This window comes from Labeo rohita, chromosome 11 (assembly GCF_022985175.1).
Source record: "Labeo rohita strain BAU-BD-2019 chromosome 11, IGBB_LRoh.1.0, whole genome shotgun sequence".
Taxonomy (NCBI): domain Eukaryota; kingdom Metazoa; phylum Chordata; class Actinopteri; order Cypriniformes; family Cyprinidae; genus Labeo; species Labeo rohita.
In genome coordinates, this window is record NC_066879.1 from 6,122,006 (window position 1) to 6,143,497 (window position 21,492).

Consider the following 21,492-nt stretch of genomic DNA (forward strand, 5'->3'; position numbering starts at 1 on the left):
CAGTCAACTCGTTTTCTCTCTTGTAAAATTCTCAAAGTGAGATCTGCATAAAATCGATCTTCTGTATCAGGTGATTTAATGTCTCATCGCCTTCTCATCTCACCTCACTCCTTTTTGTTCCGTCTCTTTTCCTCTTTCAAAATCCTCAATGCAAAACACACACAATGGATTTGTCTTTTTTAATGTCTTGTCTTATCTTGTCTCTTCTAGTCTCATTTTGTCTCACCTGACCTCGTCTTGTCCCATTTCTTACGTTCTTCTCATCCAGAAAGCTTAAAGTGAGATTTGCACACAATACAGTAGATCTTCAACAGTCAACATAATTTCTCATTTTGTTTTTTTTCGTGTCCTCTCACATCGTCCTGTCCCATTTCTTCTGTTCTTCAACTATGGGTTTGTCTTTGTTACTGTCTCGTCTTGTCTTATCTTGTCTCTTCTAGTCTCATTTTATCTCACCTGGCCCCATCCTGTCTCTTATCTTATGTTCTTCTCTTCCAGAACGTTTAAAGTGAGATTTGCACACGATTCAGTAGATCTTCATCAGTCAGCGTAATTTCTTGTTTTGTCTCTTTTCATGTCCTCGCACCTCGTCCTGTCCCATCTCTTTTATTCTTGAACAATAGGTCTGTCTTTCTTAATGTCTCATCTTATCTTGTCTCTTCTAGTCTCATTTTGTCTCACCTGGCCCCGTTCTGTCCCATCTTTTTTGTACTTCTCTTTCAGAAAGCTTAAAGTGAGATTTGCACACAATACAGTAGATCACTGGTCTCAAACTCAATTCCTGGAGGGCCGCAGCTCTGCAGAGTTTAGCTCCAACCAGCTCCAACTCACACCTGCTTAATAGTTTCTAGTAATCCTGAAGATCTTGATTAGCTGGATCAGGTGTGTTTGATTAGGGTTGGAGCTAAACTCTGCAGAGCTGTGGCCCTCCAGGAATTGAGTTTGAGACCAATGCAGTAGATTGTAGGCCTTCAACTCTGCTCCTGGAGACCCACTTTCCTGCAGAGTTTTTCTCCAACACTAATCAACCACACCTGAATCAGCTAATCAAGGTATTCAGGATCACTTGAAAAGTCAGCCCAGGTGTTCTGAATCAGGTTGGAAAGAAACTTTGCAGGACAGTGAGCAGGGTTGAAGACCTATGCAGTAGATCTTCATCAGTCGACATAATTTCTCGTTTTGTCTCTTTTCTTGTGTTTCACCTCATTCTGTTCCATCCCTTCTGTTCTTCAAGAATGGATTTAGTTTTATTAATGTCTCATCTTGTCTTATCTCATCTCTTCTAGTCTCATTTTGTCTCATTTGGGCCTGTCCTGTCCCATCTTTTATGTTCTTCTCTTCCAGAAAATTTAGAGTGCACACAATTCAGTAGAACTTCAAGAGTCAACAATTTCTCGTCTTGTCTCTTTTTCAGTCTCATCTTGTCTTTTTTTCCCATGTCCTCTCACCTCATCCTGTCCCATCTCTTCTGTTCTTCAAATACAGATTTGCCTTTGTTAATGTCTAGTCTCATCTTCTCTCATCTCTTCTAGTCTCATTTTGTCTCACCTGGCACTGTCCTGTCCCATCTCTTATGTTCTTCTCTTCCAGAAAGTTTCAAGTGAGATTTGCACACAATACAGTACATCTTCATGAATCAACAATTTCTCGTCTTGTCCCTTTTCTAGTCTCATCTGGTCTCTTTTCGTGTCCTCTTACCTCATCTTGTCCCTTTTCGTGTCCTCTTACCTCATCTTGTCCCAACTCTTCTGTTCTTCATCTATGGGTTTGTCTTTGTTAATGTCTCCTCTCGTCTCTTTTAATGTCATTTTCTCACCTGGCCTCGTCCTGTCCCATCTCTTATGTGTCCCATCTCACAGTGTTTTCAGGTGAGCTGATTCAGGTGACAAATGTCTTTCTCATCTCCTGTTTTCTTCTCTCACCTCCTCTTCCCATCTCTTCTCCTCTTTATCACAGATCCAGTGTCTCATTTTCTCTCTTCTTGTCCCATCTTGTCTCAACTCCCCTTCCCATCTCTTTTTCTCTTTATCAGACATGTAATGTCTCATCTTCTGTCTTTTGGTCTCACCTCACTCCCGTTTTCTTCTCTTCCAAAATGAGATTTACTCACAACAGTTTTTCTTCATCAGGCAACATAATGTCTAATCTTGTCTCACCGGGTCCCTTCCTATTCCATCTCTTTTGTTTTCTTCTTGCAAAATAGAGACTCAATGATTCTTCTTTATCAGAACATATAATTTCTCTTCTCTTTTCTCGTCTCATCTTGTCTCACCACTTCACTTCCCATTTTTTCTTTTCTCTGCAGTGTTGTGGCTTTGTTTATGAAATTAGTGCTTTATTAAGCTTTGAGCATTCAGAAAAGATTTTAAGATTCATAAGGCTTTTTTAAATTAAGCATTAATTAGGTTTTAATATCTTACATTCATTTTGATGAATGAACTGAATGACCCATGAGCCCCAGAAGAATGTAAACTAGCCCAGTGAATCAGTTTCCAGGAGGAAGAAATGACAGGAAGTGAATCCTCAGAGACATGAATACTCCATTGATCCCCGTCGTCTTCATTCAGACTGACAGAAATACTCTTCATCAGCAGGACAGAGTTCACATGGGCATGTGCACACGAGTCTGTATCCCTCTGTATTCAGGCTGTATTCTTCTCAGTCTTTTATAAATGTCATATAGTATGTCAAATATCAATGATACGTCTAGTGTACCGTGGCCTTTCTCCAAAACATCACTCCTTAATAATAACATGACTGGAGTTTTTCCGTCTCTGAGGTAATGTAACCGACTATTTGTATGGACTTTTGTCCATACAATGAAAGTCAGTGGGGTTTAATGTTGTTTTGGACCCCATTGGCCTCCACTGAATGGACCAAAACAGTTAAAGCATTCTTCAGATGATCAAATTATGTATTCCGCAGAAAAAAGAAAGCCACTTGAGTTTGGAGATTTTTACTTTTGTATAATCCAATTCTTCAGATTTTCAATTTGGCACAATCTAAGATCACATACTTACAATGTCTCTTGGGCCTATTGCCACAGATTACTTGAAAAAGTCAATAAACGTTGTACCCTTCATACTAAAGCGCCAGATTAATGAACGTGTCAAAAGCGGCTATTGATTTTGGTGATAGTTTGCTTTAGTAAATCTCCAGCAAATAGTCATATCTGGAGAATCCCTTGGCATTTGAAGTTGTTATATGTGATTGATGATCCCAGGATATGGCCCGTATGCAGCTTTTACCTCAAAAACAAAAATGTAAACTAATTAGAATAGATATTAATATCTGTGAGTGGGCTACTGATGTGATCAAGCCAATTACTGGATCTATGAAATAAAATCTGAGGAGCTGGTTGGCGAGAACTGTCGCCGATGCCACGGCAGCTGGTATAAGCAGTGTGCAGTAATAAGGTAGCGTTATGTCTACATAATTAATGTGCGTTCTGTGTCTCCTCTCAGCCCTATCAGCCGCAGCTGTCAAAGAGCCAAACGGCGGCCCTTTTCCACTTAGCAAAAAGCATGTACAGATAGGCCTCAGGAATTTGAATAAACGTGTTTACTTAAATGTTTAGCTCGTCTGGCTACATACGTTGGATTAAAAAGTGTTACTGAGGTACTTTAAAGCTAAACTTGAAACGGTTATTTAGGTCAAGCTGTTTCTAGGTAGTCCTGATTCGGAAAAACTAATAACTCACATAGACTATTTTAATGATATCCTTTCTACTTTTTTGGGCATTGAACATGTTGTGTTGCTGTCTATGCAGGGTCAGAAAGTTTCCTGCTTTTGTCAAAAATATCTTTGTGTTCTGAAGATGAACAAAGGTCTTACGGGTTTGAAACAACACGAAGGTGAGTAACTTTCATTTTTTGGCTGAACTAAGCCTTTAAATGTTAGCTATATTCCGTTACTCTCTAATATAGCTTCCCAACACTGATATACACACACCTTGGAAGGTTCGGGCTGACACATTGAGCCACATTTGGAGTTTGAGCAGATCCCTGAATAGAAGACGTTGTTGCTTTCCACATGAGTTACAAAATCAAAAGAACAGCTGATCACTGGAGACTAGATCTGGGAAACCATGTTGCAGTCATTGGGAAGCTCTTGGTTTCGAGGAGACTTGGGCACTGTAGCTTGATGCACGGCAGCAATGATGGGCAGCTGTGAGTGTCCTGAAGGTAATTCAGACCAGGCCTCTGAAGATGCTGAAGTTTGTTGGCGATGAGTGTCTTCCCAGTACAGTATATCGTCGAGCCTGCTTAAGAGGATTACTCTGTCGGTTTTCAAGAGAGTTCATGCGAGATACTCTGCGGGATTCACACTGTATATTTGTGTTGCTGTAATCTTTTGATGTGCAGATCAAAGCGAGCAGGCTCTTTCCTGGTTTTAGCCTCCTCTAATTGGTTCTTATTTCATTTGATTATACAGGAGACAGTCTTCACTGGGCTTCTGTTCTGACATGAACACGAAAGGAAATGCTTTTATCACAGTCACTCAGGGATTATTATCATTAGATTTTGTACCTCTTTTACAGTCTAGAGCCCAGGCATTTAATCAATGTGTTAATTTGTTGTGCATCTCTATAGATTTTTGCACAACCACTAAACATCAGGCAATTAAAAGTCGTCTCAACGGCTGGACAGTAATGACTATTGATGCACCGTCTGATGGAAATGCAGACGTGGCATTTCGGATTCCAGGAACATACAATGTTGCGTAGGAAATTTTTGTAGGGGGCTTCCGGTTGAAGTTCGGAAGATTATCAATCTGGAATTTTTATTTAGGAGATTACCTCAGAATATATATCTGTTTTTTTAAAGGCAGAAGGGTTGAAAAATCATGCAAAAAAGTGTTAAGAATTAATATTAGGAATATTAGTTTGTTTGTTTGCTTGTTTCAGTTTATTTAGGTGAGATGCAACATATAAAATTAAAAGGAAATGAGAATAAAAAATATTCAAGCAAAAACCTATGAAGGGTTATTAACAATTATGTATATCTGGAATGACGGGAGACAGGTCACATCAAGCAAAAACGACAAAACACATCCAGCAAAAAACGAGCAAGAAAAAAAATCTCCACTCTCAAAAAAGGACAAGAAATTTAAGAAAAACAAAGAAGAAAAAACCGGAGGGTTCCTTGTCATGCATATCAGTTTGGCATCAAAAAAAATACCTTCATCCTCAGCACCGTCATTATCAGCTAAATCATCATTCTGTTTCTTTGAAAGTGGACCTAGGATCAAGAATGGAAAAGATGGAGCAGAGAGAAAATACAAGAGCAAACAAGCCTTCAAAAAGTGCTTCAAAGACACAAAGAACTCGCATTGAAATCCTTGGCTTTAAAAACGATAGCGTATTTATTCAAAAAAAGAAAGAAAGAAAGAAAATCAGAAGGGAAGACCTAAGCTAAAAATTAAATCAAACATTTGTAGACGTTTACAAAGTTGTAAGACAGAAAAGAAACTCCTTGCTGCCTTACGATTCATGTAACAGTTCAAAATAAGATATTTCTTTCAAGCTCCAAGTGCTTATCAAGGGGACCAAAGCTGTTTTTAACAAGGTTAACTATTCAATGCTGGGTTTTGACACTCAAAAATGTTTAAACATGTTTCCCTTTTTGCAATAATACACAACACATTCAACAGCCAGTGAACTGCGTTGTTATTTTACACCTGTTTTACAGATCACACCTGGTTCAATCTGACTGACTATTAATGAAAACATCCAGTTGTGAAATTACTGTGCATCAACAAGTATCTACATGCTCACCATTTGCTTTTTAACCTGCAAAATAATGCAGAAATAACAACGCAAGTCAGAGGCCGGTGAAGATTAAAGAAGTTCACTTTCAGAACAAAAATGTACAAATAATTTACTCAACCCCTTGTCATCCAAGATGTTCATGTCTTTCTTTCTTCAGTCGTAAAGAGTTTCTTGGGGCAAACATTTCAGGACTTTTCTCCATACAATGGGACTTCAATGGTGCTCGCGAGTTTGAACTTCCAAAATGCAGTTTAAATGCAGCTTCAAAGGGTTCTAAAGGACACCAGCCAAAGAAAAAGAGTCTTATAGCGAAACGATTGGTTATTTTCTAAAAAAAAAATGTACAATTTATACACTTTTTAACCTCAAATGCTCATCTTATCTAGCTCTGCGTGAATTCTGTGCATTCCGGGTCAGAACAGTTAGGGTATGTCGAAAAACTCCCATCTCATTTCCTCCTCTAACATCAAAATCGTCCTGCATTGCTGCAGAAGTACCAACCCAGTGTTTACAAACTGAACGTGCAAGGAGGGTCAAACACCCTTTACAAAAAAAGTGATGTAGGACGATTTTGAAGTTGGAGGAGAAAATAAGATGGGAGTTTTTCTACCTACCCTAAATGTCATGAACCAGAATACACAGAGAATATACAGAGTTCACACAGAGCTAGACAAGACAAGCATTTGAGGTTAAGAAGTATTTAAATTGTACATTTTTTTAGAAATTAACCCAACGTTTCGCTAGACAGCTAGGATCATTTAAAGCCCTTTGAAGCTGCATATACAATGTATTTTGAAAGTTCAAACTTGCAGGAACTATAAGTCCACTATATGTGGAACATTCCTGAAATTTTTTCCTCAAAAAACAACTAATTTATGACTGAAAAAGGAAAGACATAAACATCTTGGATCATAGGGGGGTGAGTAAATTATCTGTAGATTTTTGTTCTGGAAGCGAACTTCTCCTTTAATACAGTTGTCTCGCTTATTGTTTTCAGCAATATATCTTCAGACTCAAAAATGCAGGAAACACTCACACACACAGACATACAGCAAACACGGATGAACTCGTGCATGCAGGAAGTGCATTTAAAATAAGCCAGCACCAAGCCAAAGGTTTCAGTGTGCATGCAGGGGTGTGTATGGTGGTCTGAGAGGGAGAGAGAGAAGGGGCAGGAGGATTGGGGGATGAAGCAGCTCTCTCAGCCAAAAGTCAATCTGTCCATTTAATCAGACAGCTGGGGCCAAAACTCATGACCCACACATTCTAATGGACCACACAGGGGAATGGAGAGGGCCGTGCGCTGCATTGCATCCATTTTATTTTGGTGAAGTACTGTGTTTTCTGGCCTGGGCCAAGACCTTTGTAACTGCAAAAATGGGTTGAAAATGACAGCTGCTGTTTTGAATAAAAAAAAAACATTGTTAATATTTAAGGCTCTTCCACTCAGATTCCACTAAAAAATAAATAAACATGATGCATTTGCATAGAAAAACAGTGGCTAAACACTGATAAATATTCAGTGTAATGAATCAGGTCAATCGCCGTCCTGCATTAACCTTCTGAGAAAATGAACGGAGAAAGTTGGGAGAAAATGTAAAACATTTGATTAGTTTAAAAAACACATTCAATGTCATCATATAAAGCTAAATGAAAAGAATAAAAGATTAATTAATGAAGTAATTTTCAATATTCAGTATATATATACTAAATTTAGAATACAGAATTTATAAAATGCATCATTTGGTGACTATGAAATCATTTTAAGTGTTCTGATCACCACAAGCAGCCCTGCAAAGAAAAAATAATTTAATAAACAAGTACAAACCAAGAATTGACTAAATCCTTGTCCGACAACACAACTACCACAAATAAGCTTGCACAATAACATCAACTATAATGAAAATGACCTCAATATCCCTGTCTTGCAGCCTCATAGTTCTGTAGCTTATTACACAGAACGATTTTTATCAGTAGATAATTGCTTTGAGAGCAGTCTACATTATGCAGCGTGGAGAATTCGAGCATCACCCAGACTCTAGCTGACATGAGGGCCAGGGGTGAAAGGAGCAAGCAGACAGGCAGCGGCAGAGATCAGGCCTGACCGAGGCCTGGCTTAGAGTTAATCTCTCCATCAGTACAAAACATGTTCACGAAGACTGACTTCTCTGTATCTCAAAAAGCTACTACGAAAACTTAGTGTTTCCATCAGATGGGTAAGAACTGTCAAAATACAGAAGAATACCAACTTTCATTTACTAGATTTACATTTTCTGAACAAAACACCAGTGCTCCTATGGCTGACACACACCAAGCCGACAAGTCAGTCAGCCCAGTTTACGCGGTGCGTTACACACCATTGGCACTAGTTAAACCCTGTCGTTGCTTTTTGGACGATTGAGCATGCTGAATTGGTGTCGGGCAGTTGGTGAGAGAGATCACTCTGATTGGCTGTTTAGCTTAGCGAACCAGTGCGTGAGATGAAAACGAAAGTAAGCAAACGATGAAGTCAAGAGGGCGGCGTGCTACATCATGCTACATCGCTCTTTTACCTTTTTTTGTAAAGGGCACTTGATCTTCGCATGTTCACTTTGTAAACACTGGGTCGGTACTTCTACAGCGATGTAGGACGAGGAGAAAATGAGATGGGAGTTTTTCGACATATCCTAACTGTCATGAACCGGAATACACAGAGTTTACGCAGAGCTAGACAAGATGAGCGTTTGAGGTTAAAAGGTATATAAATTGTAATTTTTTTTAGAAAATAACTGATTGTTTTGCTAGACAAGAACCTTCTTCCTCGGCTGGGATCATTTAGAGCCCTTCGAAGCTGCATTTAAAATGCATTTTGGAAGTTAAAACTCGCAGGCACCATAGACGTCCACTATATGGAAAACATTGCTGAAATGTTTTCCTCAGAATCAGAATTTCTTTACGACCGAAGAAAGAAAGACATGAACATCTTGGATGACAAAGGGGTGAGTACATTAACTGTAAATTTTTGTTCTGGAAGCAAACTCTTACTTTAAGACATTCATCGCTACAGAAGTACCGACCCAGTGTTTACAAAGTGAACGTGCAAGGAGGGTCAAACACCCTTTACAAAAAAAGGTAAAACAGCGATGTAGGACGATTTTGAAGTTGGAGGAGAAAATGAGATGGGAGTTTTTCAACATTCCCTAACTGTCATGAACCGGAATAAACAGAGTTCACTCAGAGCTAGACAAGACAAGCATTTCAGGTTAAAAAGTATATAAACTGTACTTTTTTTTAGAAAATAACCGATCGTTTCGCTAGATAAGACCCTTCTTCCTTGGCTGGGATCATTTAGAGCCCTTGAAAGAAGGTCTTACGGGTTTGGAACCACATAAGGGTGAATAATAAACGACAGAATTTTCATTTTTTGGGTGAACTATCCCTTTAAGTGTATATGTATTTGTGCAGGCACGTAGTGATCAACATGGGCCATATTCAAAATGGTAAGCAAGCACTGCTTTTTTTAGGTTTGTATATCTGCAGTCTTAGTTTGGTTTCCATTTTAAACAACAAATACAGACTACCGCCACCTGCTGGTATAGACAAACTTCCTTTGACGCAGGCACGGAATGTACGTTGGAGTTCATTGTTGGCTGTATAAATTCAATGTAAGGCAACAAGAGGTCAGCTTTTGTCGTCGCTAATTCTTTTATGTTGATTTGGTGTGTCACAGGTTTTAAAGGAACAGTTCACCCAAAATTGAAAATTACCCCATGATTTACTCACCCTCAAGCCATCCTAGGTGTATATGACTTTCTTCTTTCAGACAGATACATAGGAGTTATATTAAAAATATCCTGGCTCTTCCAAACTTTATAATGGCTGTTGAGATTATGAAGTCCAACAAAGTGCATCCATCCATCATAAAAAGTACTGCACATAGCTCCAGAGGCTTAATAAAGGTCTTCTGAAGTCAATCAATGCATTTGTGTAAGAAAAATATCCATATTTATAACCTGTAATTTCTAGTTTCCGCTAACTGTCATATGCACGTTCACGAGAGAGTGGTGTTCCAGCGGATGACGTAGGACAAAGGCATAGCGTAAGCTCTGGAAAGAATATGCTAGTCTTACGAGAACCAAGTTTTGTTTACAGCAAAGGAAAAACAGTCTATTCTTGGCTTATATCGAAATCCTCCAACATTTATTTACATTTTTTTCAAATCCTTGTTTTGTGCATCTAAATGGTGACTAGTGTTTTGTTTTGCTCTCTCCCCTGCGCTTCCGCGTTCGTCACTTCTCATCAGAGTTTACGCTACGCTACAGCTCTACGTCCTACATCATCCACTGGAACGCCACTGATGGCGTCACACCGACAGAGGCCCCTCCCATGATAGATGATTGAGATGAGCGTTTTACCTTAGACCCACCCTAAATCAGCTATAACAGTCCGACCTCCATTGTTCCGATGCAGGAGCAGGGTTGTAAGTTAGACAAGAATATCTCCGATTAAGCGATTTAGGTGTTGTGTTGCCAGATGTAATAATGAACATAGTGGTCGTTATTTACTCCCGACATCTGAGCTGCTTAAGATGCATTGGTTTACGTTTGTAAAGGGAATGCGCCTCCCGATCTACATAAATGAGTCTATGTTCGCGCAAATCATTCATGATCAAGCTTCACTTACAGCAGAAGTGAGTATAAATGTTTATTATTAATTTCTGCAATCACCTTTCCTAATAACATGCTAGTTAATCTCTCAGAGCACAGCTCGTCACTCCACAGAGAGAAGAGAGGGGCGGGGCGAGCAGAGCTCATCTGCATTTAAAGGAACAATTCATCAAAATGGGTTGATTTTTGCAGAGCTCATTTTAACAAGATAAAAAGGGTGTTGTTTTACACTACCATTGAGAATTTTTAACCAAAGTATATTATAGACTTTTCACTAAGACCCTAAAGAATCATATCAGGCTGTGGAAAATGGGCATTGTATACCTAGAATGGCCTGAGGGTGAGTAAATCATGCAGTAATTTTCATTTTTAAAGAAAGGTTTTGGGCATTGGTTCCTCATAAAACAGAACCTGTATACTAATTGTTTTGGGGCCAAATTAATTTCCAAACTTTAGGTTAGTTTTAGAGCAAACCTCTAAGTGAAATGACTGAGGAATACCAATACAGCATCGCTCAATGAATGTGCACTAATGTTCCCTGAATGAGGGTTTAAAAGCAAAGTTTACTGCAAAATGTATTCGCACTTTTCTAAACGTAATCAACTCGCCATGTAAAAGCCCTTCTCGTTCTGTAATAGCAGGATGTCTGTGTTTATATCCCATCAAATCAATCCATTATGAGCTGAGCTTTTATTTAAACCACACGTGTATCTGTTCTTTCGAAGCCTGGAAATGTTTTGAAGTGGCAAAGGGCATTTATTCCCTTCACCAGCCTGTCACTTTATTCCTGAGAGGGGTTACGGCCGCCGCTGGAACCCTCGGTGTGACCTCTACAGCTGGGTTCAGCTCCGTCTCTCTCTCTTTCTTTCTCTCTCCACCAGGTTCCAGTCTGCTGATCAAAGGCTAGGGTTCGCCACAAATCCACTGCGTGACCACAGCTATTGCAAGCCGATCATGTGTCCGGTAGGAAGCGGCACGCACACAAACAGAATCCACAATCATGCACTCTTTCACTGTCATAACACGCTAGATTGATTTGTCATCGTTCAACTACTTCTGACTCTGCCTACAAAAGCATTTCCATATCCGTCCTTATGCCCGCATCGATTGTTATTCACCTCTGAATGATAAACTGCTACTTCATGCCCGGCCACTGTTTAATGCAGTGCTCCGGTAGGATACACCCGACCGCCGGGACTCCGGGACGCTGCCTGAGTAATCAATGCTCAGAGGTGGACTGAGTTGAGACTGAGCCCATTGACATCTCTGAGCATTTGTCAAGAAGCCCCTCTCAGACTCTCCTTTGAGCTTCAGTGCTCATTAAAGAGCTACAAGGAGCCACTGGTATCTGACGAGATGGTCTCCATGTCGATTCCAGTGTAAATGTTACAGGAAAGGATGGCTAAAAAGCATATTAGTATCATGAGCCTCAACTGTGCCCCACATGGCAGAACGCAATGAGCGCTGATGAGTATAATCACACACTCGGCCGAGATCTTAGGAAGATGTATGCTTGCTCTGCTGGGAAGGCATTTGACTCGATGAGGCTGGGTAATTTACCTACTGAAAGGCCTAGGAAAGACACATTTTGTTGTTTTATTTTTCTCTCAGATAAATAACTACAGCAGGAAACACCTGCAAGAGAGGTTCTATTACCTTAGTCTCAGCCTCAGACGTCACGCCCATGGAACGTTGGCTAAACGTTTGATGCAAATCCACACTTATCTGGAAACACCTCAGGAGTTTCAAAGTCGTCATCGGATTGGTTAAATTATATGTCGCGTTCTTTAACGTTCAACGAAACAAAGAAGCCGTGACACCAAACTCCCTCATCCAAGATGAAAGCTGTTGTGTTTACAACTTTGACAATAAGCGCTACAGTATCAACTAAACTTTTTTTTAAAGTATGTGAAATGTTTTAAAATCCGGAGCATAGAACCTTCAAAACGTGTCCAAGAGTTTTACACACCAGTCTGTTATTGCGACGACATTTCCACGCCTCTAAACATGATACGCCACAAAACGAAATGTGATTGGTTGCTTTACCTGTCAGTCAAATGGCCTCTTGGGCGGGTCTTGGCCATTCAAAGTGGACAAAGTTCCCAGACCTTCAGCCATAAGTAAGCCGCAAGACTACTATTACCCAAAATGGTTCAGAAAAAAAAAAAACTCTTTTTTAATGTTTAATTTAGGGTGGATCTCACAAAAAAGATCTTTGCATGTTCACTTTGTAAACACTGGGTCGGTACTTCTACAGCAATGTAGGATGATTTTGAAATTGGAGGAGAAAATGAGATTGGAATTTTTTTTTTTTCGACATTCCCTAACTGTCATGAACCGGAATACACAGAGTTTTACGCAGAGCTAGACAGGATGAGCGTTTGAGGTTAAAAAGTATATCAACTGTAAATTTTTTTTTAGAAAATAACCTATCGTTCGCTAGATAAGACCCTTTTTCCTTGGCTGGGATGATGTAAATGTTCACCCGAAAATCAAAACTAAAAACAAAACAAACAAAACAAACAAACAAACAAACAAACAAAAAGATGATTATACTTGCATTTTACATAAAATAATACCTTAATTTTTTTAGTCTGTTTACATTTTTTACATTATTTTCACGGTTATTAAACACATGTCTGCAGCATATTCTCATGAACCTCCTTAAAATGACTTGATATTCTTAAATTATAATTATATATTCTATATATAACAAATTGTTCTCTTATTTTTTTTTTATTCTCTTATCCTCATTTTTTTTCCAATGGTGATTTTTAGTGAGATTCGTTATGAGATTATTTATTGAAATTAGCGTGAAGTTAATCCTAACATAATATACATAACATAACATAACATAATATGTAATATAATATACTTTTTTTTACATTTATATTTTATTTACATTAATAAAAATAGGGGAAACCTTCAAAGCCAAAATTTACTATTTACTTGAATCTAACTCTTAATTATATATATAATTAATCAGTTATCAATTTCCAAAAATCATGTTTCTTCATTGTGCATTCCATTTAATCTCAATCAAACTGCAGTTGGGTTATTTTGATTCAGTAAAAAAAATACAGCTAACACAATAAAACACACAAAAAAACATGATAACATAATAATAATAAAAAAACATGATTTCTGAACATTTAAAAAAACACAATTATCTGTTTTTTGCAAATAAACTCTTCATATATATTATATACATACAGAGCTGGGTAGTAACTCATTACATTTAATCTGGATTGCGTAATTGGACATATTACATTTTATAATGCTCATAATTAGACTTTTTATGGATTACATGATTACATATTGTGCACACAATGCCAGCAAATCATTCATAATTTATTGATTCTCTTTTCTACTCTAATTTTCCTTTCTAGAAATCCTTCTGTGTATTATACAGTTTAGCATTGACTCTTTTCATAATACAGAACGGTCATGTAAATAAATTTGCAAACCATGCTTCAGAATTTGGGCATAAAAAGCACCTCTCAAGTATTTAGACCACGTATGAAAAATAATTATGCAAGACACTAAACACTGGTGATGTATGTTTTAATGCATAATGATATTGATATAAAAAAATAGAATCTATTTTGTTTCTCTTTACTTTTTTATATCAATATGGTACAACTAACGGTAAATTTAACACAAGTTAGATATAAAGTAATCTAAAAGTAATCTAAAAAGTAGTCAGAATACATTACCTAAAATGAGTAACCTAGATTACATTACTAAATACAGTTTTCATCATGTAATCCATAATCAGTAATGGACTACAATTTGTAAGTAATCTACCCAGCTCTATATAAATATATATATATACCTACTAAAGATTTGTTAAATTAACTCTTAACACTGTCCACTGACAAAAACATCTTAAAAACTAGAGTAAACAAACCTACACATGCTAAGCAAACTGTCCTGCTTTGCTGTTCTTCCCAAAGTTCCCATGCTTTTGGTGAGGCTTGCTATTGATGTCATGAAACATGAGCTTGGATCGAGATTCTTTTTTGTTTCTCATCTGTTTTTCTGTAGCACAGACAGAAGAGCAGGCTGAGAACTCTCTCAAAGGAAAACATCCTCTAGTCACACTTGGGGTTGTATACCAGGGCACAGAGTGATATGAGTGCTTTCCCCCGATCCCTGCCTAGTACAAGGATTCTCACAAATCCTGGCTAAACAAGCCCCAGGCTAGAAAACATGCATCATGTAGCTAAAAGCTTTAGCAGTCCTCCCATATACTTGAGAGAGAGAGAGAAAGAGAGAGAAAAAGAGAAAGATCAGTTGGTCAGAAGGCTTTAGACACTTTAGGATAGATGTTGCTTTGTACCACAACTTCAAAAAAAAAAAAAAAAACATGATATACTATTATAGTTGTTGTATATAAGTTGGCCACTCATAGTGTTATACTCTAATGCATGGAATAGAACAGTATGGCTCTGTTCCAAAACACAGTGAGCTGTTTGACTGTCTCCTCTCAGTTTGACACTGAGTGGATTCCAATATGTTGCTAAGTTAATGGCTCAAAGCTCTAATCAACACAAAAAAGATACATACAATTGAGTGTAGCAGTGCATTTCTAATTAGATGGAAATACATTCTATCAGTGTGTTTCAGTAGTCCCAATACATTTAAAATCGACATTTCCCTAGTAATAGACAGTTTGCCTTATCCACAAATGAAATTGCCTTAGATTTAGGCCAAAACAAGATCTCCATTATGCCATCTAGTGTTTGGAACAGCTTTGTCCTTGAAAATACACCTATGAAACAGAGCAAATATTTATCACCACACGGACTGTGACTCTGCTATAGAATTGCACTGCGTAATGGCATACAGGGTCAGTCCCTCTGGAGCAACCTGGTGTTAAATACCACGATCAAGGTCGCAATGATGATGGATTTGAACCTGCAACCTTACCAGCCTGTATCTTTAACCATCAGAACGTCAGAATGCCGGCTCCTATGCCACACGCTTGGGAAATTGTTGGGAAAGTCATTATTTTTGTTTTCTTTGTGCACATAAAGTATTCTCGTGGATTCATAACATCATGATTCAACCACTGATGCCACATGGACTATTTTAATGATATCCTTACTACCTTTCTGGGCCCTGAACGTGTCAGTTGCGTTGCTGTCTATTTAGGGTTAGAAACCTTTTGGATTTCATCAAAAATATCATTTGCATTCTGAAGATGAAGAAGGTCTTACAAGTTTGAGACCAACATACACCATCTTTGCAGAACACTACTGTTGCATCTGGTTTTCCTCAGCATCCCAAAGGAAGGATTTATTGGCATAGGTTAAAATCATATTCATATATATATTTGCATATATATTATAAAGGGATCATGATTATATTTAATATAAACAACACTCATCCCAAATACCCAGCTGAGGCCAAGCATGCATTACGTTTCCTCAAAGGGATGTGGTGTCTAAATTCTGACTCCTCCCGTGTCCTGGAGACTCTTCTTTACTCCCTGATGGGTATCCGGCTCATTACGAGCTTTGTCATCTCTCCATGTCGACTGTTATGACTTTGACAGCTTCTAATGAAATCTTTCCTCACAAATGTTACCTGCCTTTAAGTCCTGTCACTCTCCCTCTCTCTAATGAGCAGCACCTCACAAATTGAGGCCGTGGTGACATTTTGGTCCCTGCGATTTTCCCCTCTGCTCTCAGCGGGGACTTTTGGAGAAAATCATCCCACGCTCACGGCCTGGATATTGATATTTCCGTCAGTAGTTTCAGCTGTCGAAGAGAACAAATGTTCACGAGGGTTTTTTGTGAACAGGAATGTCATACGCCCACTATGTATTTCAGTGTCTCGGAGGGAGAGGCATCATTCGTGATGCAGTGTTATTGAAGGTTGGAATTATTTTTTGATAACGGATTGATGCTGCTTTTCCTTGTCTTTTGGCTGAATTTGAAAACAGTGTGAAAGAAACAGGGAAAAATGGGGGGGAAGTGTGAAGACTGTCAACATGCTGCTGTCATGTAGAACAGCGTTGCTGTGCGACTGGGGTGGATGCTCGTTTGACACGGACGCCACATGGGAAGTCGATGCTTGACAGTGCCTGCTAGAAACACGACACAATTCCTCACAGAGAAACCCCGCTTCGCATCTGCTACCGCTACAATATGAGCCGTCAGGGTAGATGGATGAGTGAATAAACAGCGCAGAAACACAACATTGCTTTTAGGAGATTTGCTTTGTTTATTTACTTTTGTCATTATTAGCACTTTCCATGAGTAAACTGCAAAATAAGGCTTAAAACTAGTTCTTGTTATTCTAATTCTTGTTCAGGCTAAGTGCAAATAGCCTGCCTTGTTGGCAGAGGCTCTTTACACTAACTCCGCCCACCAAGGTGTGGTAGGGTTAGATAACACTGCAAGACGCTGGTTATACAATGTGCAACATTTACTTTTCGATGCGATCAACCCAAGTTCAAATGCGTTTTTTGCCGAACTCACTATTTTTTTTTATTTTCACATGACCTATCATATCAGAAAAGCATTTATTTTCAATTAAAATGAAGGAAATAATCGAAAAGTGGAAAATAACGTGCCTCAAGGGTGTTTATCAGTTAGGCTAAGGGGTAGGTGTAGGTAAGGCTTTATTGTACCAATTAGCGGTATCCATTTAATAATTTTAGCAGAAATTATGTTACATATAATGTTCTATAATGTACTACAATACTGAGGTGCAGATATGTGCCACTGTTTGCACTAAGTAGTATAAATAGCATCTAAATACTATTATTGCAAAGAAAATACTCCTAATTTTACATAGTGTAAATAGAATCTATTGCTATTTTCACTTAGTGTACAGTAAACAGCATATCGCTAAAAATACTGCTATTTTATCTTGGTGTAAATAGAATATGTAAATAAAGCTGTAAATAGCATTTATTACTATCTGCTGCCTTTTTTTTTTCTTTTCAACAAATAGTCAGAGAAATTAGGTGTTTTAACATCACAAAACGATGATCGTCAACCTCTGGAAATCAAACTAAATTTTACAATAGTTTTTGTGTTTTCTATTTTTGTATGAGGTTTGACAAACCTTGCCAGTAAAGTTCTATTCTAAAGTGCTATTAAAATCTAATTTGGATATTTGTATCTCACAATTCTGACTTTATAACTCTGAATTGTGAGGTTATATCTTACAAATCTAAGGAAAAAACTCAGAATTGTGAGATAAAAAGTTGCTAATACTTTTTTTTTTTTTTTATTCAGTTTCTGAAATGGGCTTCCATACAAAACAGTATGATAAACATTACCATTAAACATTAAGAAAAAAAAAATGTATATAAAATATAAAAAATATACACTACCAGTCAAAAGTTTTTGGACTGTAAGATTTTTAAGGTTTTTTAAAAGAAGTCTCTTCTGCCAACCAAGCCTGCATTTATTTGATCTAAGATACATCAAAAACAGTAAAATTTTTAAATATTTGTACTATTTAAAATAACTGTTTTCTATTTGAATATATTTTAAAATGCAATTTATTCCTATGATTTCATAGCTGAATTTTTAGCATCATTACTCCAGTCACATGATCCTTCAGAAATCATTCTAATATTCTGATTTGTTGCTCAAAAAACATTATTATTATTATTATTATTATTATTATTATTATTATGTTGAAAACAGCTGAGTAGGTTTTTTTTTTCAGGTTTCCTTAATGAATAGAAAGTTCAGAAGAATATAATTTATCTAAAACAGAAATCCTTTGTAACATTATAAATATTTATCATCACTTTTGATCAATTTAAAGTATCCTTGCTAAATAAAAGTATACATTTTTATAATTTCTTTACTGAAAATAAATAAATAAATAAACAGACTCCAAGCTTTTAAATGGTATAGTGTATAATGTTACAAATGCTTTTTATTTCCGATAAATGCTGATCTTTGAATCTTTGTAAATCTTACTGTGCAAAAACTTTTGACTGGTAGTGTATATTTTCATTTAGTTTGAGCTGAAGTAATAATAATAATAATAAAAAACATGTTTACAGCAAAACCAATTTTACCAATTTTACATGCATTTGGTTCTTGGCAAATGTTAACTTTGGATCCTGCTAGGGAGGTTTGTCCCATCTTGCCCAGGAGTTTATGTAATTGTACATATTTGGTCCAGCTACAGCTAATTATGCTGGTAGCAAACTCATCATTTCATATAACTGTTGATCTCTCTCTGTCACACACACACCTATCTCAGAAAAATTGTTTTTTATATAACAATTAATGAGTTTCACAAGCTTTAGCATAAAGGTTAATCACATTCAAATTTCTTTCCCGTTGTGGGACACTTAAGCTTTAATTTCCCACTTAATTTCCTAATACGGAATGCACAGAGTTCAATGAAAGTAACAGCAAAGAGTTTCAAACACTGGACTGTGTCTTTCAGACAAGAGAGGTTACTTTCTGAGAACTAGCCTGCGGGTGACTGACGGATATAAATGTGGAGAAAAAGGGGGATAAAATAATAAAATATAATCATACGGAATTAATTCATATCATCACAGGTCCAGCGAGTCAGAAAAAAGTGACCTAGAGTCAACAGGGAGAGCGGAGAGGGGGAAAAGGTGGCACAATTTGATTAAGGGTATTCAGATGTACCCTTGACTCTCGCTCCAGAGAATTGTGGGCGAATATAGAAAGCTTGAAGGCCTCTTCTACAGAAGAGCTGAACGGCATTGAAGTTATTATTCATTCTGTGAGCGCGCACAGAGAGAACGCCAACACTGTCATATTCAAATTTTATATGAAGCTGCTGTCACTGAGACGATTTGATGCAAGTTTGGAACTGAAAAACAAATTATCTGTTCCAAGAGTAAAATGTCAGTGTAACCAAACCACCCCTACACCAATAAATACCACAGAATTATTTATGACTACATGGTCAAAGATCTAAACAGTGCTATATTAGTAAAACAGATTTTAGACTTTCATTCTACAGAAGACATAGGCCTAGTGTGCAATACAGTGGAATTAACTGCTTTCTTTTTCTGTCTGGATGTTAACAGCGGGATTCCACTGATGCATCATAGATGGTCATCTACAGGTTTCACTTTCTTGCTTTCCTTTTTTTTCTTTCCCTCACACCCCCTCCAGTCTAGCCACTTTAGCTATCTTGCACTTTCTTTCTGGCAGGGGCAAATGATTCCTGATTTGAAATAGTCCAGGCTGCATTTCAGCCGTTACAGATTTTCATGTTCAGAGAGAGAAAGAGAAGGAGAGTAAAAGGGAAGAAGCGATACGGTTTGTTTTTATTCTGCTGATCGTTATGGTTCCACCTTTATGGGGTCATTCTAAAACACTTTAAGAGAAAAAAAAGCTAAATGTAGTTTAATGTACTAAAGCAATTACAGAGGAGAATCTAATTTCTTTGAGTGAGGGCATTTTTTATGGATGGTATTATAACCTAAACACAAAGAAAACTGTTAAATCGGTTATAAAGAAAAGGCTTAATGTATAAATCTTCTGTGTAAATTACAACTTCGTTCTTTTGGTCGTAATTAAATAGGACTATAATACAAGTAAAGTCTGGGTGTGTTTCGCATTGATTTTGACATAATAAAGCCACATGCTTTCTGTCATCTGATTAATAGTTTATACTTTTTTGGCAAGAAAATGGGTGAACAATTAATTATATTTATATGTATTTCATGTAGTCTGCTATGCTGTATTCATTAGGGCTGGGTTTTGACAAATTTCTATTTACAAGCTTGCAATTCAATTCAGATTTAAATTCAATTTTGTTTATTTTATACATCAGGTACAATGCATGGCAAATTTTCTCACAGAAAAAAAAAAAAAAAAAAATCTCTCAACTGATGCTGTAAAACATACACAAGAGTCAGCTCATACTACATTACTATAATACTGAAGGTTAAAATTAACTGATTTGTATACAAACTCTTAAATTACACTAAACGAAGTTTATATAATAATAAAGTTGAAATACTAACTTTACAATACATGATTTTATTTCTACTTTAATTTCAGGGCTCTAAATTGCATCCGTTTTGGTCACATATACTCTCAGAATTTAATCTGAGCGACCTCAAAAATGTATTTGGGAGCATTTGTGCGAGTGTGAGTAATTGTTGTGGTGCAACTTGTTTTAATTTCTTCACAAAACTTTCACTAAGTACTGCACAGTATATGACTGCTGTGAGCTGATATAGTGAGTCGTTTTATAAAACATTAACTTACATAACCAATTAAACTTCATTTTTACATTCTTAGCTTTATTGCAGATTTTAGATATTAGCCGTAAAATCACTCACTTGCACTCCGTTGGAACTCGGAACCGGACGTTTTTGCTCCAACCGTTTTCTTTCAACCAATCTCTGTTCCGGATTTGCACTGCATTGCAATTAGAGGTGTGCGATATGAACAGTTTTGATTCTTGACGATTAAAATATCCCTACGATCTGCTATTACTGAAGAAATAAAGTAGGCCTATACTGCTACAGCCCACATTCTATCAGTGGCAGTTCTGGCGCCTCCGTCTCACGCGACATACATTCACACCAAATGTTTACTCGGCAGCAGAATTCCACTCACTAAACACTGCACTTATTTGCAATCACACAAGTACATTATTTACACGTGCTTTAAACTTTGCCACCTAAAAATTTAATTCACGTGCTGTTCTGACATGCACTTACATTTGAAACGTGCACACTCAAAAAAAAAAAAAATAATAATAATAATAAAAAGCCTGTCAAACAGTGCCTGATTACTGGAGTAAGTTATGTAGCATAATTTCACAAAGCTAAAGTCTGTCAGACTTCATCTGTTTTTGCTTCAGATACTGAAATTATAATCTAATTTAAATCAGAAACGGCTCATGCATACAGCATCTTTGTGTGGATTAAGTTTAAAATTGCAGTGGTTGCCTCTAATTTAAATGGCTACAGAGAGTTTGACCTGTAATAGAGAAAATAAACATCTTGTTCAGGTTCGACTGGTAAAGCTATTAATCATCAGGATGCTGGCCGTTCCTCTCAATTGGCAGTTGTGGTGCTCCTTAATATTCATTGAG

The 21,492-nt window shown here is 37.3% G+C and overlaps 1 protein-coding gene across 1 annotated transcript in view; it reads right to left on the reverse strand.

Moving 5' to 3' along the window:
• nlgn1 (neuroligin 1) overlaps positions 1 to 21,492 on the reverse strand; it is a 256,532-nt gene that overhangs the window by 159,107 nt on the left and 75,933 nt on the right. The window contains 1 exon segment of the mRNA XM_051122433.1: positions 5,181 to 5,240. Coding sequence (XP_050978390.1) covers positions 5,181 to 5,240 — 60 coding nt within the window.